Raw genomic sequence first — 22234 nt, 5'->3', positions numbered from 1 at the left:
CCAGGCCTCCTGAGCGCCCAGGCACCTGTCAGGCCCCGCGTGTGGCTCCTCCTCTGAGCACGACCGGCCGGCTAAGGGTCCGGGAACCGCCTCCAGGGCGAAGATCCCGACCAGCAAGACTCAGAGGCAGAGAGAGGGTAGCACTTTCCCGCGGTGACACAGCTCAGGACAGATGCCTGGAGACCTCCCGAGCTGAGTCTGCGAAACCCGGGTGCCCTCCACCCGCAGGTGCCCGATCCCCAGCGAGGGACGCGGACAAGAGCTGCTCCCGTCAGACCACAGGCTGGTGACAGAGAGAGCGTGTGTGTCTCCCATCTGGGCTCTTTCCTGCCCTGCGAGTCTCTAGACCAGTGGTTCTCAACCTTCCTCATGCCGTGACCCTTTCATACAGTTCATGTTGTGGTGACCCCCAATGTCATTGTTACAAATTGAACATCATTAAAGCATAGTGATTAATCACAAAAACAATATGTCATTATCTATGTGTTTTCCGATGGTCTCAGGCGACCCCTGTGAAAGGGTCGTTCGACCTCCAAAGGGCTCGAGACCCACAGGTTGAGAACCGCTGCTCTAGACCTTTTCCAACTCGAACTGTCCCGATAAGCAAGAATTTACGTTTTTTCCTTCCCACAGGGCTGTGAAGAATAGACAATTATGGCTCTAGCATCAGTGATGGTGAACCTGTGACACGCGTGTCAGAGGTGACACGCGAACTCATTTTTTGGGTTGATTTTTCTTTGTTAAATGGCATTTAAATATATAAAATAAATATCAAAAATATAAGTCTTTGTTTTACTATGGTTGCAAATATCAAAAAATTTCTATATGTGACACGGCACCAGAGTTAAGTTAGGGTTTTTCAAAATGCTGACACGCTGAGCTCAAAAGGTTCGCCATCACTGCCCTGGCTGGTGTGGCTCTGTGGATAGAGCATCAGTCTGAAGGACTGAAGGGTCCCGGGTTCAATTCCGACCAAGGGCACATGCCTGGGTTGGGGGCTCCATCCCCAGTAGGGGGCGTGCAAGAGGCAGCTGATCCATGATTCTCTCTCATCATTGATGTTTCTCTCTCCCTCTCCCTTCCTCTCTGAATTCAATAAAATATATATTAAAAAAAAAAGAATGGAAAATTATGCTTGTTTTGTGAGTGTATTTTAACACAACTTTCTCCTGCCGGTTCCCACGTGCCAGCCAGCAACCCAGCCTCCAGGTCCGGCCACGGGCACCTGGACTAGAATCCGGCCCCGCCCGGGTCCTCGCTCCTGTGGGGGCAGGTCCACTGCCACGCGCCTCTGAGTCGGTCCACGGTGACCGCCCAGCTTAGACACCGCAATGTTCCGTTTCCCAGGGCGGCCGCCACGGTGAGCATCGCCACAGGGACAGCCACTGCCCGGGTGGGGCTGCGGGAAGCAGGTGGCCCAGGCCAGGCCAGGCCCAGCCACTCGGTACTCACTGGTCGTGCCTGGTGTCGGGGATGGCCCTGTCCATCCGCAGCTTGTCGCTCTCCACTTGGTTGAACTTGTTGCGGGCGTAGGGGTCCTGCCCGGAGCGGACCATGGTCCCCCCGACGTACGCTTCCTGGTTGAAGTCTCGCCACCGCACTTTGCCTGTGAGGAGCAGAGCACAGGGCGTGGGACGGGGCACGGGGACCAGCGGAAGGGCGCACCCTGGGGACAGGGCCACATCCAGGATCAGCGCCCAGCCCGGCCGGTGTGGCTCAGTGGGTGAGCATCGACCTATGAACCAGGAGGTCAGGGTTCGATTCCCAGTCAGGGCACATGCCCGGGTTGCGGACTCCATCCCCAGTGTGGGGCGTGCAGGAGGCAGCCGGTCCGTGATTCTCTCTCATCATTGATGTTTCTCTCTCTCTCTCTCTCCCTCTCTGAAATCAATACAAATATATTTTAAAAACAAATAAAGGAACAATGATGAAAATCTATGAAAATGAACCTTCCAAGGATCAACACCACAAAACACATGGACACCCAAGTGCTCAGTCACACACGTGGGTCTCAGATTAGAGACCTCTGGGCACTGACAGATGCCCCCTCCGGAGACCTCCGGGCATAGACCTGCCACCACCCGCAGGTGGACCAGGGCAGGGAATGCCTTTGCCGGGGCGGGTCCCACGGGGCCGGGGCAGCAGAAGACTCGCGATTCTGCACTGGCCTCCTGACTGAGCTACAAGTCTTCCCTCCAACCCTCCCGGGAAGACGGGCTTAATGAACTGCAAACCCCGTGGACACGGAGCAGCCGGTCCTGGGAAAGTGGCCAAGAAGGGAAAGAGAATATATTTTAAATCAAAGGACAAAGCTCTCAGATTTATTTATGGCCTCCTGGTCGGCGGCCAATTGAATGCCATTTCACTATGCTTAAAAGGGAAAAAAAAATCCCCGATATTCTCCCTCTAAAAGGTCATTACGCGACAGCATGAAAGAGACGCCAGGAGGACAAACAAATATATCCATTTAAATGACGGGGGCCCGCGAGGAGCACTTCGTCATGTGTCACGGGATATCTGGCGAGATAGAACTTTGCTCGCCGTGAGAAACAGTCTGCTGAAAGAAGGATCCTGCCCAATTCTTAACCTTTTTTTTTTTTGGAATTGTCACCTGAGGATATTTTTCCATTGATTTTTAGAGTGAAAGGGAGGGAGGAGGGGACGAGAGAGAGAAACATTGATGCGAGAGAGACACACCTATTGGTTGCCTCTCACACGTACCCTGACCCGGGCAGGGGATCGAGCCTGCAACCGAGGTACATGCCCTTGACTGGGAATCGAACCCATGACCCTTCGATCTGAGGGCTGACGCTCTAACCATTGAGGCAAACTGGCCAGGGCCACAGTTCATTTTTAAGGATGAAAAAAAAAAATAGAAAATTCAAAAGGTGGCTAAAAACTATTTAATAGAAAATATAAGAAAATAAAAATCGGATGTTATGGGTTAAATACGCTCAATGTAGGTAAAATTATTGGTGCCATCAAAATAACTTAAAAAAACACCATGACACGGTCTGGCTTGCATTGTGAGGTGCACTCCTGGCTTGAAATCAAGGAATAGCCAGACCTTTCTTTTCTAAAGTTTAAATAGAAGCGCTGCGTTTTCCTCTGTGTGTGACCGTGTCTAAATGTCATTGTCAGCCAGGCCAGCGTGGCTCAGTGGTTGAGCGTCGACCTATGAACCAGGAGGTCACGATTTGATTCCCAGTCAGGGCACATGCCTGGGTTGCGGGCTCCATCCCCCGTGTGGGGCGTGCAGGAGGCAGCCGATCCATGATTCTCTCTCATCATGAATGTTTCTCTCTCTCTCCCTCTCCCTTCCTCTCTGAAATCAATAAAAATATATATTTTAAAACGTTGTGACTTGGTACATCCCATCCTATGTTTTCTATTTCGTTCTACTTTTCCTTTCAACAGATTTTGGTCACCTCCCCACAGACGCACTTCACCGCCCACTGACGGGCCTGAAGGAAGTCGGCAAACCCCTGCTCTCCGTGTCTCGCCGCGTCTGTCCGCCTGCTCTGTGAAGCCCAGTCTCCACCCCACAGGCCCCGTGCTCCCATGCCACCTCCGGCTCATTCCCAGCTGGTGGCAAAAGGACTTCCCGACCCCCGGCCGCCCGCCGGAGGCTGGCCGGGCCCCGGAGCGGCCGTACCTGGAGGGAGGGTCTCCACACTCTGTCCTTTCTCTTCCATGTTGCTGTGGTGCAGGTCTTTCTTCTTCATCGGGTCAATGTCATTCCAGTCCTCCTGGGGGGACACAGACACCCAGTGAGTCACGGGCTCTTCAAGCACAACTCTGTCCTCCAGGCCCCCACACACGGAGTCTCGGGAGGCCCATGGCCCTGGGGACGCGATCATGAGACGCACTCCATCTCATCTCCGGGACCTGCACCCCGACAACCTCTCCGCGGGTAGAGGTGCAAGGGGAGAAAGAGTGGGAATAGCTGTTCTAAGAGAGGATCTGCAGTTCTCCCTTCATTTTATAATTGTCCTAGAGGCCCGATGCACGAATTCGTGCACCAGTGGGGTTCCTCGGCCTGGCCTGCGGGATGGGGCCGAAACCGGCTCTCCGACATCCCCCGAGGGGTCCCAGGTGTGTCCGGCTGTCTTGCTCAGTCCTGACTGGCCGGACTGCAGCAGCAAGCTAACCTACCAGTGGGAGCGTCTGCCCCCTGGTGGTCAGCGCATGTCATAGCGAGAGGTTGAGCGGCCTTAGCATATCATTAGCATATTCACTCTGGTTGAACGGCTGACTGGACGACCAGACCCTTAGCATATTAGGCTTTTATTATATAGGATTGTGTATCTATGGGACAGAAATACTCTGCACAATTCCAGGGGTTTGAGGGTCTGTGGGAGTTGGGGAAGGGAGTAGGGAAAGTGGATTAAAGAAAAGAATTTAATGTGCTTCAATTAAAGCCATTAACATCAGGGCAGCTCTGCAGACATCTTCAATGGCTTCAAGGACGCGCTCAGACCACCATGTCCTCAGGGCCCTCCTGAGAGGCGGTGAGATGATTTAATTCCACCAAGTAACAGCGGAGGGAGGGCCAGGACCCCCGGAGCCCTCCTAGGCCTCTCCTCTAATAGGACCGCCAACGGGACGCATCTGCAAATGAAGGGCTTGCTGCGAACCCGGAATAAGATACAAGCTCTGGCAGGATTTATCCAGGTCGTCTGCACAAACCACTGACTCTATCAACACGAAATCAGAGTAAACAACAAGTGCATGAGCACAGAGCTAGCGATCTTCTCCCATCACTCGGAATCTGACTCCCGTGAACACAATAGCAGCTGAAAGGTTTCTGTCTACAACCCAAGTCGGAACTACCCCGCGGCTGGTCACTCGCCCACAGACCTCTGGGAGCCCAGTGCAGGCGACCAGCCGTCTCCCCAGCTGGGTGCTCACAGGATGGTCTGCAGCACGAAGTCCCCCTAACCCCCCCGCCGGCAGGGCAGACCCTGCCAGCTGTGCGGGCTGGTCAAGGGCCATTCCCTCCGCCGTCCGACAGAGGCCGTGTGCTGTGTGATGTGCATGAGCTGACCACTGGCGGCTTTGGGGCTCTTTAAAACGTAAAGGGAAGCCTGGCCGGCCTGACTCAGGGGTTGAGCGTCGACCTGTGAACCAGGAGGTCAGGGTTCGATTCCCGGTCAGGGCACATGCCTGGGTTGCAGACTCGATCCCCAGTGTGGGGCGGGCAGGAGGCGGCCGATGGATGATTCTCGCTCATCCTTGATGTCTCTTATCTCTCTCTCTCCCTTCCTCTCTGAAATCAATAAAAAAAATCTATAATAATGAAAGCATAATATGCTAATTAGGCTGGACAGCCGAACGACCTTCGGGACAGAAGCCGGGGCTGCAAGGGCCGAGCCCCTTGCACAAATTTCGTGCATCTCACCAAGCACCCCGAGTTCACGTGGGACGGGATCTGGGAGGTGTGTGGCTTTGCCCCCTATGAGCGGCGTGCCATGGAGCTGCTCAAGGTCGCGAAGGACCAGAGGGCCCCGAAGTTCATCAAGAACAGGGTGGGGACACACATCGGTGCCGAGAGGAGCTGAGCGACGTCCCCGCGGCCGTGAGGAAGGCAGCAGCCGAGAAGGACGGAGCCCCATCCCCTCTGTGTAATAAAACCTGTTCAGAGGGAAAAAAATGAAAGAAGAGCCCGAGGCAACTGGCCCAGATCCATGCGCTGCCCACATGCCAGGCCGGCGCTGGGCTGGACCTGCCCCAGGGCCCAGCCGGGGAGGGAGAACAGCTAAACCACAGGCATGTATACAACGTGCCCGCCACCGTGGCGTCACCAGTCACTGGGAGCCGCCGGTTAAAATGTCTCCTCTCTCTTATCTTCTCTTCTTCAGCTTCAGAAAACCGTACGCTTACACTAATATTTGTTTCCAAAGGTTGCTCCTCCCGCCCACACACTGTCCCTCGTCGGGTCATCATGGGAAAGTTTTGGGGGAAGGTGACCGGCTACAATGGACTCAGGCTCTGGAGTCGAATTCCAATTCCTTCCCTGGCGCTCACAGCCCACAGGAGTCATCCCTCCCGCCCATGGTGATGTAGCCAGAACTACATGAGCTAACCTGCTACCAGGACGGGGCTAGGAGGGTCCGGCACATAGTAGGTCCTCAGTAAAACGTGAGGACCTACTGCGTGCCACAGAACAGCCTCAGCAGTTCCGAGGCATCCAACTGACAGCAGAGGAAACGAAGGCCCACGAAATCGCCTGAAACAGAGTGGGGAGTCTCAGGGGGAGGGAGGGGCGGGGAGCATGGGGGGGAGGTAATCAACCAAGGACCTTGTATGCATATATGCGTAACCCATGGACACAGACAATGGGGCAGGGCGGGCTGGAAGGGGTCCATGGGGGGGAAAAGGGGATTTATGTAATACTTCCAAAAATAAAGAATTTAAAAAAAAGAAATGAAAGCAAGGAAAAGAAATCGCCTGAGTTTCCCAGGATCCCATAGTTCCTGCTGAGCAGTCCCGGGGCCTCTTCCTCCCGCAGACCCCGAGTCTGGAACGCGGGGAGCACGCCAAGACTCGCAGACTCCACGGGGTTCGTCCCAGCCGCTGCCCGTCTCACCTCCACTGCACACGAAGCTCTCTGAGATTCTGACGGTTGTCGTTTTGTTTTTAATGCTCAGAGTTCTGAAGAGCCTGTGTCCTGTTCCTTTCTCCCTGTGAGTCAAACAGTCGTGCAGCCACTGGCTTTGAAACTAGAAAGGACTATCCCTGGCTGGTTTGGGCTCTTGGCTCAGTGGATAGAGCCTCGGCCTGCGGATCAAAAGGTCCCCAGTTCGATTCCGGTCAAGGGCACAGGCCCAGGTTGCAGGCTCGGTCCCCAGTGGGGGGTGTGCAGGAGGCAGCCCATCCGTGACTCTCATCATTGAAGTTTCTAGCCTCTCTCTCCCTCTCCCTTCCTCTCTGAAATCAATCAATAAAAAATTTGAACGGGGTTCGGATAGGCTACGAAGCTTGTGTTGTTTTCGTTGCATTAAAAAACAAACAAACCAGAAAGGACTAGACTCAAATTCAGCTTCTAAAACTTTCAAAACGACCCATCTAATTCTCAGTGGCGTTATCCAGAACGCTAAGCCGAGAGGGGATTAGAGGAAGGGTGTGGAACGCCTGGAACATCGCACCTGTCCGATACAGGAGCCTCATCGCCAGACCTGGAGGACGCCTTAAACCGGATGAGCTAAGCACCGGAAGGAGCTGGGTTTGCACGGTTGTGAGTTTGCACGGTTGTGAGACACAGCCAAGCTCCCTGGAGTCAAATCCAGCAGAACGCACACCCTCCCTTCCATTCCCGTCCCCGCAAACTGATGCAACCGCACCTTGTCCTGCCTCACCTGCCAAGTCAAGGACCCGGGAGGGAGGGGCGGGATTTTCACTTAAAATAATAAAAATAAAAACAATCCTGATACTGAGTGTTACCGAAGCTTCAAACCCCACGGTCCTCCTAAAGGGACGAGGGAGCTGCAAACAAACTAGAAATACAAAAGAAATGGGACGTCAAGACGGAGGAAACGGGGGAGCAGAAATGCCGAGGGCGACTTGCCCTTTAACGCTGAGCGCCCCGGAGACAGAAGGAAAAGGAGTAACAGGGAGGAGCATTAAGACACAACGGGACTCGGACGGTCGGTCGGTCGGTCGGTCGGGGCCAGGAGAACGGGACCAGAACTCGGTTGGGGCGAATTTCCGGTAGAAAATCCTACATGGTCAATAGCATCAGTGTCACCAACACCGAAACCCTGACACCGATCGCAGTACCGTTTGCCAGGACGGGGAGCAGCAGTCGGTGGGAGGAGGGGAGGAGGGACTATGAGGAGAAGACGGTGGTCGCCCTAGAAGAGACGAAGGTCTGACCAGTGAGCAGAGACTGGGGGCCCTGGCCCAGGTGGGGGTGGGGGGGAGATGGCTGTTGGACTGTGCACATCCCCCGCAGAGCTGTGACTTCACGTCCCCGCCCGCCACCCCCCCAACGCTCGACAGTCATTCCAGGTCAAAAGGCAGGAATAAGCGGTTCATCGGCCAAGACCTTCAGAGCTCAGAGCAAACTGGCCAACCAGGCTGGGCCCAGGGCCTGGGAAAACGCATCTCCCCGGATTCCGTCCCGGAGGCACTGTGATCCCACGGGTCCCTGGTGGAACCGGGACTGAAGGAGGAGGGAGCCCTGGCTGGTGTGGCTCAGTGGAGAGAGCGTCGGCCTGCGGATTGAAGGGTCCCGGGTTCAATTCCGGTCAAGGGCACATGCCTGGGTTGTGGGCTCCATCCCCAGTAGGGGGCATGCAGAAGGCAGCCGATGCATGATTCTCTCTCATCATGGATGTTTCTATCTCTTTCTCTCCCTCTCCCTTCCTCTCTGAAATAAATAAAAATATATATTTTTTAAAAGAGGAGGGATACTGGGGCTGGAGCCAGCCAGCCTGCAGGTGATGGGCAGCCGCCAGGGTCCCTTCCGGAGCCGGCCAGCGTGCGCCTGGCCCTGCGCCCTGGGATGCATCCAGCTCACACCTTCGCCACGCTCCGTGGGCAGCCACCGTGAGAGCCAAGGTGGCCCCAGGCCATGGGGCTCCCTGAGGCCACAGCCACCCCAGGGCTCCCGCAGGCTCCCTGTGTGGTCTTCCCGCTGGCCTGGCGGCCTGGAGCCTGGAGCCCGCCCGACGGCCAAGCACAGAGGAAGTGACCATCCCCTCCTTTTCCCCCGAGAAAAGCCAGGTTTCGATGTTTCCTGCAGAACCGGCCGAGATGCGAAGCAGGGGTCCAGATGAAGGAGGAAATGATTGGGTGGAAGTCTCCTGCTGACCTGACTCTCACACTGAGTATCGCCTTCCTTTCTTTTTCTTTTTTTAAAATGTATTTTTATGGATTTCTAGACAGGGAGGAAGAGGGAGAGAGAGGAACATCACTGATGACAGAGAATCACGGATCGGCTGCCTCCTGCACACCCCACACTGGGGATCGAGCCCGCCACCCGGGCCTGTGCCCTGACTGGGAATCAAACCGGCGACCTTTCGGGGCACAGGGTGACACGCAACCCACTGAGCCACACCGGCCAGGGCTGAACATCAGCTTTCATGAGACCCTTCACATGCACACAACGGGGCCCTAGACACGTTGGGAGAGACACACCGGAAGGATTTGGCGCCGTGTGCAAACACGGGAAGTCCTGTGCGTTGCATGCTGCGTGGAGGGGGGTGGAGTGGGAGGAAGAAGAGTCCCCTCGGTGAATAAAACGCCACGTGGACAGCGGCCACAGCGCAGTGGGCAGTGCGCCCCCCAGGGCCAGCATTGGAGCCGTGCTTGCAGACCCAGGTTAGAGAGTGCCTTCTGTCAGCTCCGTTTCAGCCCGTTGGCGTGGCTCAGTGTATGAGCACTGACCTATGAGCCAGGAGGTCAGGGTTCAATTCCCGCCAGGGCACAGGCCCGGGTTGCGGGCTCCATCCCCAGTGTGGGGCGTGCAGGAGGCAGGCGATCCATGATTCTCTCTCATCATGGATGTTTTTCTCTCTCTCCATTTCCCTTCCTCTCTGAAATAAATAAGAATACATTTAAATAGATTTTTTTTTTAAAAAAAAGCTCTATTGCAACCGCTACCGTCTCGTCTAACAGCCGTGTCGCAACCACGCCAGACACATGGAACCTGCCCCGTCCCCGCCTTCACACAGCGGGTGGGAGAATCAACAATCCCGTGCCGGCCGGGAACCTGGCGTGGGCTGGGCCCGTCCCCTGCGGCCACTCCCCGCTCTGTGTACACGAGCAGAGCTTTTGGGCAGCAATTCGTCCATCCCCCGAGTCTGGGGCCTGCGGGGACACAGTCTTCATCGGGGACCCCGGTCCCACTGCCGCGGGGCCATCGGGATGATCTCCTTGTCACTGGACATCCCTGCAAAGACCCCTCCGTCTCCAAATCAGGTCCCATGCTAAGGTCCCGGGGGCCCGGACTCCACCCTGTCCTTTTTGGTGGGGGCAGGGAGGGGCCCCTGGAACATTCCCTCTCCCCCAGAGGGGGCGGAGACACGAATCGAAGCCGGACACCTCTCCCTCGGCCTCTGCTTTTCCCCTCGCCTCTGGGAAATTCGTTCTGTTCCATCTGCTCTTTCTCGAGGCCACGCCCACCGTGGGAAAGCCACAGCGGGGTCGGGGAGCCCCTAAAGAGGCGTCCACCCGAGGAAGATCGTGTCCGCCCCCCATCCCACCCCTGTGCGAGGAAGGTCCCACAGCCGTTACTCTGTTAATCCGGGCGGCTGGATTTCTGACAGCCTGAACAGTGACAGATTTGAAAAGCACCACAAACACACACACACACACACACACACACACACACACACACACACACCGCTGCCCATCGGGGCCGGTTCCCGGCGTCACACCCGACAGACACTCCGATTATGCAGCCCTTTTCAAAGCGCTCCGGCCTCCGAGAGGCTAATCAGACAGAGACATATTCTTCTCTCCAAAGAATGGGGAGAAAGACGCCCTTTCTGGGTCTGTGTCAGACAGACGGCCCGGCAGACAGGCCCCCACAATGAGTCTGCGTGAGCGCTGGGAAGGGGCCGGGGCGCCCGCAGCCTTTGTCAGCCTATCGGTCCCGCCAGACTCTGATGCAGGAAAGAGCGTGGGTGATAAGGGCCTGGCGGGCGGGAGGTCCCAGGGGCCGTGGCCTCCTGCCGCTGTGGGGGGGCTGTGGGGGGGGGGGACCGGGCGAGAACAATGGCTGCATGCATCTCACGGGAGAGGGGAGTGGGGAGCAGGCCCGGGGCCAGGAGGCTGAGCTCACCGTCTCACAAAGGAGACCCTGGGGTGGGGAGATGAAAAGGGAGCCGGGTGGGGCCGGAGGGCCCTTGGGGAGACTGGGTGCTGGTGACCTCAGAGCAGCACTGGGCGCTCTCTACCCACCGTTTTTCAGGAGGAAAAGGTGGAGGAGGTGGAGGAGGAGGAAGAAGAAGAATCCTTAAAGTGCTAAAGAATGAGCCCTTCAAAGCTTACTGTTTCAGCCCACTCAGCGTGGCTCAGTGGTTGAGTGTCAAGCAATGAACCAGGAGGTCGCGGTTCGATTCCCGCTCAGGGCACAGGCCCGGGTTGCGGGCTCCATCCCCGGCGAGTTCACCCTCGGGGTAAGACAGGAAGCACAGCCCCTCGGTCCCAGCTCAGTGACCAGCAGGGAAGCCGCGGCCCCGGGAAGGAGCTGGAGGCTGCGGGTGCACCTTCTCCAAGCGGCTCTCGGAAACAGGCTCCACGTGGACATAAGGACTTTTGTTCGTTTCACCCAAACCTCGGCTCCCGGGAGCCAACATGCCGCCTCGGGAGCCGTGGGGGTTTGGTCTTTAACCTGCAGCCCGAGAAGCCGCTCTGGATGCACAGCTCGGGCTTCCCGGGTGGGAGGCAGGAGGGCGTGTTCCCTGCAGAGAAACGGAAGCAGCCGGCTCCAAGCCCAGAGGGAGAGCCGCCCTGCCGGGGGTCCCTGGCTCAGCGTCCTCCGGGGGCTGTCCCCCAGAGTGGCTGTCGCTCTGCATGACGGCGTCACAGGGTAAGACGCCAGCGTGGTGCACCGTGTTCCCGAGGATTAAACCGGAGGGGGAAGCCGCACAGGCACCCGCCGCTTCAGGACCCACCGCCCCGACGGCCACCCCGCTGTCCACCCCGCTGTCCCCCACGCTCATTCCACCACCTGCCCAGAGGTGGCCCTGCGGCCTCCAGGGACAAACCCCGACGAGGCGGGAGACGGCAGGCGTGTCGTGGGCGGTCCGGCCCCCACGCGGTTCTAAAAGCGAAGCGAGCCCAGCGGCCCCGGGCCACTCCGGGCGTCACATTGTGCAACGTGCCTGCCTGTTTACATGCACACGGCCGAGATAAAAACCGACAAAACCAAGACAGGCCTCCTGCAGTCCCCTGCAGCCGACTGGGCGGCACATCGGAGCAAGACGCACACGTACACATGCACATGGGCACATACATGTGGACACACATGGACACATACATGTACACACATGTACACGTGCATCAACCCTCTAGATTAGGGGTGGGGCAGGCACCTCTGCCGTTCGCCAGTGTCTCACGCCCAGCTGCAGACAGGCAGACATGACTGTCTTCCTAATTCCCACCCGGGAGGAGGAGGAGGTGAGAAAGTGCTTACGTTCAGCCTGGCCAAGGAGACACGCCCGTCCAGGCCAGCGGGCAGTCCAGGAGAGGAAGGTGGGAGAGACGGGGCGCACGAGCACCCCGCAAGCAGCACCCGAGGCGCGTCGTGGAGCCCGAGGCAGCCAGAAGAGGACGGCCGTCTCCTCTCCTCTCGGTTCATCTTAGGGGAATGGAAGCGCAGGCCGAGAGCTTCCGGGAGACAAGGCCTGCCCCCAGGAGCTGGGCGAGGGGAGCAAGGGGGGGCGCTGACTCCTGGCTGCCCTGTGATGAAGGTCTCACAGACACCCGGCTTCAAGTCCTCCCTCCCAGGCCAGACGGAGCCGCCACCGCCGCCAGGAAGGCGGCTGGCTGTGGGGCTCCCCGAGTCCGGAAACACCAGCCCACTTCCTCCTGTCCTCGCTGTGGGGAAGCAGCGCCCGGCACCCGCAGCAAAGCCCCACGCGGCACCGTGCCAGGGGGTGGCCTCTACCACCAGCTGCGAGTCAGGCATCTTTTTAAATACATGGACCAGCCCAGGCCGGCCTCGGCGATGGGAGAATAGCTGGTCCCCTGGTGACTGATGAGCCAAGACCTCCTGACGGGGCTACGATTTCTCACCAACGTGTTTTACTTGATTTCGGAGAGGAAGGGAGAGGAAGAGAAAGAGAGAGAAAGAAACATCCATGATGAGAGAGAATCATCGATCGGCTGCCTCCTGCATGCCCCACACTGGGAATCGAACCCTGACCTCCTGGTTCATAGGTCGATGCTCGACCACGGAGCCACGCCGGCCGGTCTCACTAATGCGTTTTAAAAAACAAAACGAAAGGATGCAGAAAATGACCTGGCTTCCAGGACACACCACCTTTTCCTACAGGTGTGTGTCATCAGGGAGACACGGCAGCATGCCTCGCTCACGTATGTGTTTTGGAACAGACCACAGACGAAACAGGAATGCGCAGCCATGCAGATGAAGAGTCTCAAGACCCTCCCAGGGGACCTGTTCCTTCCGTGGGGGCCTGAGTGAGTGTGAATGAGTCACGGGAGAACAGTGGGAGCTGGCTCGCTTTGGGGATGTCAGCAGCATTCGTCCACGGTGGACCAGGGAGTCTTACTGTAACCCAGAAAGAGGTGGCCCTGCCCATCATTTCAGACAGCTGCAGGCTCGGGCCAGACAGCAGGCAACACCCTGCTGGGCCCCTGACTTTGCTTTTTTAAAATATATTTTTATTGATTTCAGAGAGGAAGGGAGAGGGAGAGAGAGAGACAGAAACATCCATGATGAGAAAGAATCATGGATCGGCTGCCTCCTGCAAGCCCCACACTGGGGATGGAGCCCACAACCCAGGCATGTGCCCTGACCGGGAATCGAACCGTGACCTCCTGGTTCATAGGTCGACACTCAACCCCTGAGCCACGCCGGCCGTGTCTTCAGCCCTAGCACAGTGGATAGAGCGTCAGCCTGCGGACTGAAGGGTCCCAGTCAAGGGCACAGGCCCGGGTTGCAGGCTCGATCCCCAGTGTGGGGCGTGCAGGAGGCAGCCGATCAATTCTTTTCTCTCATCATAGTTGTTGCTCTCCCTCTCTCCTTCTCCCTTCCTCTCTCTGAAATCAATTTAAAAAACCATTTTTTAAAAAAGTACATGCACCTGCAACTGTAGGCACCTGATAAACCCCCAGGAGAGTGGCGCTCAGCTCCTGCACCCTGTGGCGTCGCCCTTCAAGGACCAGGAGTGGCCGGGGGAACGTGGGGCTTATGCAGCAGCTACTGTCTGCCCGGGACACGCCGCCGGCCTTGACATCCGCTCGCTGGGTTCTCCTGGCATCGCTCCAGCAAAAACCCTTTGATCCTCACTTCTCGGGAGAGAAAACGGAGGATCGTAAAGATGGCACTTGTCTCAGATGCATCAGGCAATAAATGGCGGAGGCAGAACTGAAATTCAAAGCCAGGCTCGCCGGGCTGCAAAGGGTCCCCCTCCCGCCCCCAGCTCCGCAAGGGGCAGGAGGAAGGGCGCGTCTCTGAGGTCGGCGGGAGCTGCCACGTGCCCACGGCGGACTTCCACGTGGAAGGCAGACTCCAAGTCCTGCCCGGCGTGTGTGTGCCTGACCTTTCAGAGAAAATGGAACGGCGCCGGGGCTGCGTTTGGGGTTTCTGGGTCGGCACCGGGGAGCTGAGACGAAGCATCCCAAAGTGGAATTCCACAGAGGAAAATGAGTCCCAGGAACTGGTGTGGACGAGACCAAACCACGGGTGTAGCCACGACTGCCCTCAAAACCCTGCCTGCGGCGAGGACCCCGGCTCCACCACGCCGCACCCCTCGGGTGAGCCGGGTCCGAACACCGAGTGTCACCTGTTCAGAGAGGCACGCTTTTCCCATCGCAACATCTCGGGATGGGCATCAGCCAACCGGAAGCTTTGGGGACAGAGAGGACTTGGGGGCTCTCTACCCTGACTCTGCGTTTTATTATATTTTTTAAATATACACTGAGTGGCTAGATTATTATGACCACCCCATCAGTACAATGAAGTGAATTAGCTACGCAAATAATAATAATAATAAAACCTTGAGAGTATTTGCTTAGGACGTTTTCAATATTCGGTATTTCTGGAAGTGTCAATGAAGTACTGACGGGGTGGTCATAATAATCTGGCCGGTCATAATAATCTGGCCACTCCGTGTATATTTTTATTGATTTCAGAGAGGAAAGGAGAGGGAGAGAGAGAAAGAAGCATCCATGATGAGAGAGAATCATGGATCGGCTGCCTCCTGCACACCCCGCACTGGGGATCGGGCCTGCAACCCGGGCATGTGCCCTGACCGGGAATTGAACCGTGACCTCCTGTTTCATAGGTGGACGCTCAACCACTGAGCCACGCCGGCCGGGCCCAGTTCTGCATTTTACAAAGGAGAACACAGAAGCCACACAGACCCTTCTGCGTGGCCCAGCAACCCCCTGTGGCCGCGGGGCTGCCGGCTGGAGAGACACCTGCCCGGGGCCGCCTGGTCCCTCAGCTCCGACACGCTGAGGCTGAGTGACAGGAGGACGGCGCCGTCTCCTCCAGCAAGAGACAGATCGGTGGATTTTTCTCCCCAAATAGCACACGGGCGACAGGGTAGGAAGGAGAAAAAGCATTAACTTAGGGAACATTCGCAGCATGTCTGCAGTCAGAACGTGACAACATCATCTATTCTGAGCGCGAGAGGAGTTTGCCAATTCCTAATGAGCCAATTAGAAGCAGACTGCAGACCAACAGCAAGCTCATCGCAGAATTATGAGCGCACCCAAAATACTCTGCATTCCTTATGCACGGCTGGTGGCGGCATGGGGCCACGGAGTGCGGGCCGTGGCACGTGGCCACGGAGTGCGGGCCGTGGCACGTGGCCACGGAGTGCAGCCATGGCACAGGCGCCTCGGGGCGTCCTGCTGACCTTCTTGACACCCTCCGTGACTCTGGTACCCAGAACAGGCCCAGCTGAGCTGCTCTGGAAGAAGCGGAGGCAGGAGGAGGCCTGATGGGGAGGCGCACACGCCCTGGGACGGAGCATGGGGATGCAGGCCGGGATCTGGGAAGACGCGGGCTGGAGACGCCGTCCTGAGCGGGGCCCTTCGGGGTACAGGGAGGAGCGCTCCGGCAGAGGGAAGAGGGAATCCCGAGAGGAGCGAGACTGGAGCATGAGAATCTAGATAAGACGCCGCCCAGCCACAGCTCAGCTACGCAAACCACTCAGGTCAGACACACCCAGGAAAGAGCAAAGTCCCACACAGCGTCCTGGTCACGTCCCCTTCTCTCGTCTAGGACGGTTTCCGCTGTCTCTCCCGCTCGCCTCCCCACGCAAGAGGGGCCCGCTCTCTAGACACGACCCGAGGACACGAGGGGCACCTGGGACCTTTACTCCACGGAGGGAGACGCAACCGCCTGGGCTCCCTGCCACAACGGAGGGTGCACCCTGGGGCGGAGGCAGAGCCGGCCAAGTCCCAGCGACGGAGGGGCGGGCGCTGACAGCCCCTGTGACGTACATGAGGCCCCGACAATAACTCCTGATACGTGACATCCCGGCTACTTCCAGACACAGCTCAACCAGAGAGGTTTCTTCACTCCATGGGCAGGTTTGGGAAGGATTCCTACCTACCTTTTCTTTGTTTTTGTCTTTCTTAATATAACATTTAGTAACACTGGTGATATGCGTACATTCCAGCTGGCACAAGCCCACTTCAGCCACAGCCTGGCTCAGAGGCCCTTGGTTGGGGGACAGCGTTTCAGTGTGTCTCCCCCGCTCCCAGTCTGCACATCTGCAGCACGATTAGAGAGAAGGAAATAGTAAAATTAACTCCAAGAAAGTCCCTATCAGTAACTTCAGGGCACCTAGCCCGGCCAGCATGGCTCAGCGGTTGAGTGTTGACTTAAGAACCAGGAGGACTCGGTTCGATTCCCGGTCAGGGCACATGCCTAGGTTGCGGGCTCCATCCCCAGTGAGGGACCGTGCAGGAGGCAGCCGATCCATGATTCTCTCGCATCACTGATGTTCCTCTCTATCTCCCTCTCTCTTCCTCTCTGAAATCCACACAAATTAAAAAAAAAAAAGAAACTGCATCTACATCTACATGGATAGCATTTTTCATACCGCACAGACCTGCTGACATCTCTTTTCTTTTTAACTGGGAGCTGGGTGTGTGATCAGCTTCAGTGTCTGGGGAAGACCCGAGGACAGGGCACGGAACCTCAGCTCACCGACAGGCCACCGTGTGGGTGTGTTCGTTACACGGGGACAGCTGGACTGGGGGCCACAGAGTTCCCCGAGAAGCACGAAGACGCCAGTCACGTGGTGGCCTCACACTTTCAGAGGCGCCCCAGGGTGGTTCTGCGGTTTGGCTTCTAGATCGCCTCTGCTGAGTGCACAGCCGTTTCCAAAACGGCAGATGCTGAGGACGATCCCACACGAGTCACGCTCCAGGAGCCAGAGTAGCAATTGTGACATCCTGCTCCCCACAGCATGGGACAAGGCACAGCGCACCTGCCCCCCGACCCAGAGCACATGCAGTTCCTGTTTCGCAGCGGCAGACACCCAGGGAGCCGGACAGACTTCCCATAAACAGAGTCACGTTTTTGTGACTCTGCACATCCCCTACTGGGGATCGAACCTGCAACCCAGGCATGTGCCCTTGACCGGAATCAAACCTGGGACCCTTCAGTCCGCAGGCTGACGCTCTATCCACTGGGCCAAGACAGCTAGGGTGCAACACTGTCATTCTTTTAAGACATATCCGTGTTTTGGAAATCGGCAATGATCACCGAGAGCCAAGAGTTACGAAAAGGGCGCGAGATGAAGCTCGGTCACTTCACGCCTCGTCGGACACTCACAGCGGATCCCAAGCAGCAAGCGCGATTTGCATCTTCCCGTGAAGAGGCCCGACCGCCCCCAGCAGAGGAGCCCCGGGGAGTACACGGGCGGCCTCCTCCGCACGCATCTCTGCAGATCGCACGTGTCCTGATGAGCCGATTCGGTCCAGTCCTGGGACTTTAGAGCCATCCCTTGATACCTCCCTACAGTGCGTCCCCAACTCAACAGGACCCAGAGGAGTCCATGGTAATGAGAGGAGCCGGGGCGATTCAGCAGCTGATCAAGCAGCTCATGAGCCGGTGGCGGGGCTCAGTGGTTGAGCATCAACCCAGGAAGCAGGAGGTCACGGTTCGATTCCCCATCAGGGCACAGGCCGTGTTGCGGGCTCGATCCCCAGTGGGGGGCGTGCAGGAGGCAGCCGATCCATAGTTCTCTCTCATCATTAATGTTTCTATCTCTCTCACCCTCTCCCTTCCTCTCTGAAATCAATTAAAATATATGTTAAAAATAAAAGTGAATAAAGGAAAAAAAATTTTTTTAAAGTTCATGAGCCACAGCCCTGGAGAGTAGCTGGCATTCCGTGGTGAGTGCTGGCGCCCAGAAGTGCCGACACTAACGTGCATCGCCGTCTGTGCAGACCTAGAAACACAGCCCGGATTCACTGCTCACCCCCCAATCACCCTTAGTGGGATAACCCTGCACATCCATAATAATGATATAAGCCTAATATGCTCATTAGACTGGACAGCCGAACAACCTTCTGGACGTCCTATCGGGCGACCATCCCCACGAAAATCGGGGCTGCGAGGGCCGAGCCCCTGGCACGAATCTCGTGCATCGGGCGTCTGGTAGATAATAAAGTCAATGTTAGTCACAGGCGAGACCTTTGAGTCCTCGGGGGAACTTCACTCAGCGACACCTTTCACAGCCCTTCGCACCTAAGCGGGGCCAGCTGGGCCCCAGTCAGCCACGTAGACCGTGCGTGATGGGCTGGGGCCGTGTCCACTGGGAAGAAATTTACTGAAGGTTGTGCAGGCGCACGTGCATGCGTGTGTATATACACGTGTGCGCGCACGTGCATGCCATGTGCGTGCGCATGTGCATATGTGTGTGAGGGAGGAAGAGAGAAACTTTCTCCCAGGCGGCCTGGGAAAGAGGGGAACGTGAGTCATCGCCGGGAAGGGCAGATGACAGGCCGGGGACCATTTCCGCGTCTGGCTCTGAGCCCGGCCGCCCTGGACAGTGGTGTCCAGCTGGCCCGGCGACACCAGGGGGGAGAGGCACACGGACTCCGTGTCCACATGGCACAGACGCGGGACACACTGGCGGGGCTGAGCTCCAAGAGACACGCCCTTGGCAGGACCCTCCTCCTTCCCAGGAAACGTCCCAGTGGGAGCTGATCTGGGGCAGGCGAGGGCCCCCGGGCAGGCCGAGCTCTAACGCCCCCAGAGCTGTTTCTGAGCAGCCCCGGGACCACCCCACACCCCGGACCATGGACCGCAGCCTCCCACACTGGGCCTGAGCCGAAACCCGGGCACCTGCCCTGACTGGGAATCGAACCCAGGACCCTTCAGTCCGCAGGCCGATGACGCTCTATCCACGGAATCCAACCCCGACCAGTCCGATTTCTGAGCCTGCAGCTGCCAACCCCCATTGAGAAAAGGGGGAACTGCGGGCGTCCTGGGTGGCATTTCCCCAGTCGGCTGTGACTCAGCCGGGCAGAGCCCCAGCGGGCGGCGGCCCCTCTGACCCGCATGAGCTCATGGGCGGCGAGGACCGGGAATGCGGGGCCAGTGGCTGCTCGGGGCTCCCTCCCGGCTCTGCCAAGTTCAACCACGTTTTGAAGCAACAGGGGGCAGGGGTGGAACCCGTGGCGGGTGAATCATGCATTCCGGGGTCTGCCCATTAAGGAAGGAGCCGAAGTGGGCGGGAGCCCCAAGCAGCGCCCCCACCCCGCACATGGCATTTATTTCACGACTCAGGCAGGGGCTGCAACGCTTCCCATTTCCAAAGCTACAGAGCCGGGGGTCCAAGAAAGCAGGCCTTCGGGCTAAAATGACAGTCATTGCCCTCTAGGGCCCCACAGCCGGTTCTGATAACTTATTCCACCCCGAGCCCGAGAGAGAGAGAGAGAGAGAGAGAGAGAGAGAGAGTATGCCGCCATCTATCCGTCGAGGCCCAAATCCGCCAGACGACAGGATTTCGGCTTTTCACAGCGATTCCTGAAGCTTTGGGGAAAGGAGCAAAGAGAGGCCCACCCACATCCACACACCGCCCGCCGGGCCCCCAGGAGCACCCAGGACGGGGCCTAAGGATGCTGGGAGTCGGGGATACTCACCCACAGGAGCGCATGCGGGCCCAGCAGGGCGAGCGTGCACCAGGCACCGGCTGAGTGGGTTCGTTCACTGAACCCCACGCGTGGGTCTTTGGGGTGCGCGCCTCCACCTGAGAAAGGAAGGCGCTGGAGGAGGAGGCGATCAATTGGGAGACGCTGAGCAGACGGCTATGGGTCAGGTGGGAGCAAGTCGCCGAGTAAATGGCTGCGCGAAGGGAGGAATCGATCCCAAGCCACTGCCTGGGAAGGGGTTGGTCTCAAGCAGCTAAGTTGGTCCAAGATCGAGGCCCGAATCAGGGCTCACGGCAACAGGGCCTCCAGGACAATTACGTGGGTTCCACAGGGGAGTCCACGCAGGACCGTGGATCCCGTGGGCGGCGCCAGAGATGCTGCAGGTCACGTGGGTGCGCAAAAGAGTGTCAAGCGTCGGAAATTTCTGGAAGGACTACGTGATTCTGGAAAATCTCCACCATCAACGTCTGCTTCCCCAGAAGGCAGACAAGAAAACCCAGAATTCATTCTGGTTATTAACTACTAACGTTTATCCACACCTTTTTTTTACAAGGTACACTCACCTCTGATCTCATTCTTAACCCTGGAACCAAAGTCGAATTAGTATCATCCGTTCGACAGAGACGCAGAAGTATATGTTGCACTACATCGCCAACCGGTGAAGTGTTAATGATACAAGTATAGCTGATACGTGACTATAGGTTACCCTAATTCTCTACTAGAAAATGGTTCAAAATGTCCTGACCTATCCAAGACAGATTAAATTATGTTTCATCTTTTAATGTTGAAATGTAACATTACTCACAATAGCCTAAAGGCCAAAGCAACACAGGGGTCCGTCAGCAGATGAATGATCAACGGAGTGTAGTCTATTCATGCGATGGAATACTATGCAGCCTTGAAAAGGAAGAAAATGCTGACACATGCCACACCCTGGATGACCTCGTGAAGACTTTGTTCTTTTTTTAAAAATATATTTCATTGATTTTTACAGAGAGGAAGGGAGAAGGAGAGAGAGTTAGAAACATCGATGAGAGAGAAACATCGATTCAGCTGTTTCCTGCACACCTCCTACTGGGGAGGTGCCCGCAACCCAGGTACATGCCCTTGACCGGAATCGAACCTGGGACCCTTGAGTCCGCAGGCCGACGCTCTATCCACTGAGCCAAACAGGTGAGGCTGAAGACTTTATTCTTAAGCGAAATAAGCCAATCACAAGGGGACACATGTGCTGTGGTTTCACCCCTATGAGGTTCTGAGAATAGTCAAATTCACAGACACAGAAAGTAGAATTGTGGTCTCCAGGGCCCGGGGGGAGGGGAAATGAGGAGGTACTGGCTAACGGGACAGAGTTTCAGTTTCACAAGGTGAAGAAGTTCTGCAGGTGGATGTGGTGATGATCACCCAACAAGGTGAAGGTACTTCCTACCACTGAACTGTGTGTACACTTACAAATAGTACAGGTGGCCCTGGCGGTAGGTCGACACTTTGAGTGTCGACCTACAAAGCAGGAGGTCACGGTTCGATTCCCGGTCAGGGCACGTGCCCGGGTTTCGGGCTCGATCCCCAGTGTGGGGCATGCAGGGGGCAGCCAATCAGTGATTCTCATCATGGATGTTTCTATCTCTCTCTCCCTCTCCCTTCCTCTCTGAAATCAATAAAAACATATTTAAAAAGAGTCTGCCATGTAGTGTGACTGAAATCTCCGTGACCCTGGTCTGAACTCTGAGATGTCCCATAAGTCCTTTCTCTTACTGTCCGCCCCCTCTTCTTGGCCGTAGCTTCGGACAGAACTTGCTATGATCCTGACGTCCTCACGGCAGATTGCACAGGAAGAGGGAATCACTGTTTGCCCCTAAACAAACCATCTAGGGAGACAGACCTGCAGGGATCGCTCATTCTGCAGCATCGATTCGCCATCGGTGGCTGAAGGGAGAGGGAAGGGCCTTCGGGAAGGAGAGGCCGACCTGCAGGGCCTTCCAGGGAATGAAGGCGACAGAAAACATGCGTCCAGGCTCAAGTCTCTTCGATCCTGTGATTGTACGTGATTCAGACAAACGGGTTTGGTCCTTGAGAGAAGAAATAAATGGAGATTCGACTTGGCCAGCGGTCCCCACCCTGGTGCCCGCAAGCCGCTAAGGGTTACAGGGGGGCGGGGGGAAGACGGAATTAATTACAGATTAAGAAAGACATTGCCTAACGGATAGAAACGGCTTTCAGATACGATGAGGTTATGAAATGCAGAAGCATTGAAGAGGCCTTGGTGGGAAGGAAGGAGGGAGAGAGGGGGGAGGGAGGGAGGAGGAGAGAGAGGGAAGGAGAGAGAGAGAGGGAAGGAGGGAAGGAAGGAGGGAGGGAAGGAGGGAGAGAGGGGGGAGGGAGCAAGAGAGGGAAGGAGAGAGAGAGGGAAGGAGAG

At 56.9% G+C, this 22234-nt stretch overlaps 1 protein-coding gene across 1 annotated transcript in view; it reads right to left on the bottom strand.

Moving 5' to 3' along the window:
- Positions 1 to 21839, bottom strand: part of GALNT2 (polypeptide N-acetylgalactosaminyltransferase 2) — a 44237-nt gene extending 22398 nt beyond the window's left edge. The window contains exons 1-3 of the mRNA XM_023747336.1: positions 21786 to 21839; positions 3656 to 3749; positions 1453 to 1606 (exon numbers count right to left, since the gene is read on the bottom strand). Coding sequence (XP_023603104.1) covers positions 1453 to 1606; positions 3656 to 3749; positions 21786 to 21824 — 287 coding nt within the window. The 5' untranslated portion in view covers positions 21825 to 21839. The remainder of the gene's footprint in view (positions 1 to 1452; positions 1607 to 3655; positions 3750 to 21785) is intronic.
- Positions 21840 to 22234: the final 395 nt, after the last annotated feature.

The sequence above is a fragment of the Myotis lucifugus genome, unplaced genomic scaffold, assembly GCF_000147115.1.
Source record: "Myotis lucifugus unplaced genomic scaffold, Myoluc2.0 scaffold_842, whole genome shotgun sequence".
NCBI classification, from domain to species: Eukaryota; Metazoa; Chordata; class Mammalia; order Chiroptera; family Vespertilionidae; genus Myotis; species Myotis lucifugus.
This window is presented reverse-complemented; position numbering and strand designations above follow the sequence as displayed.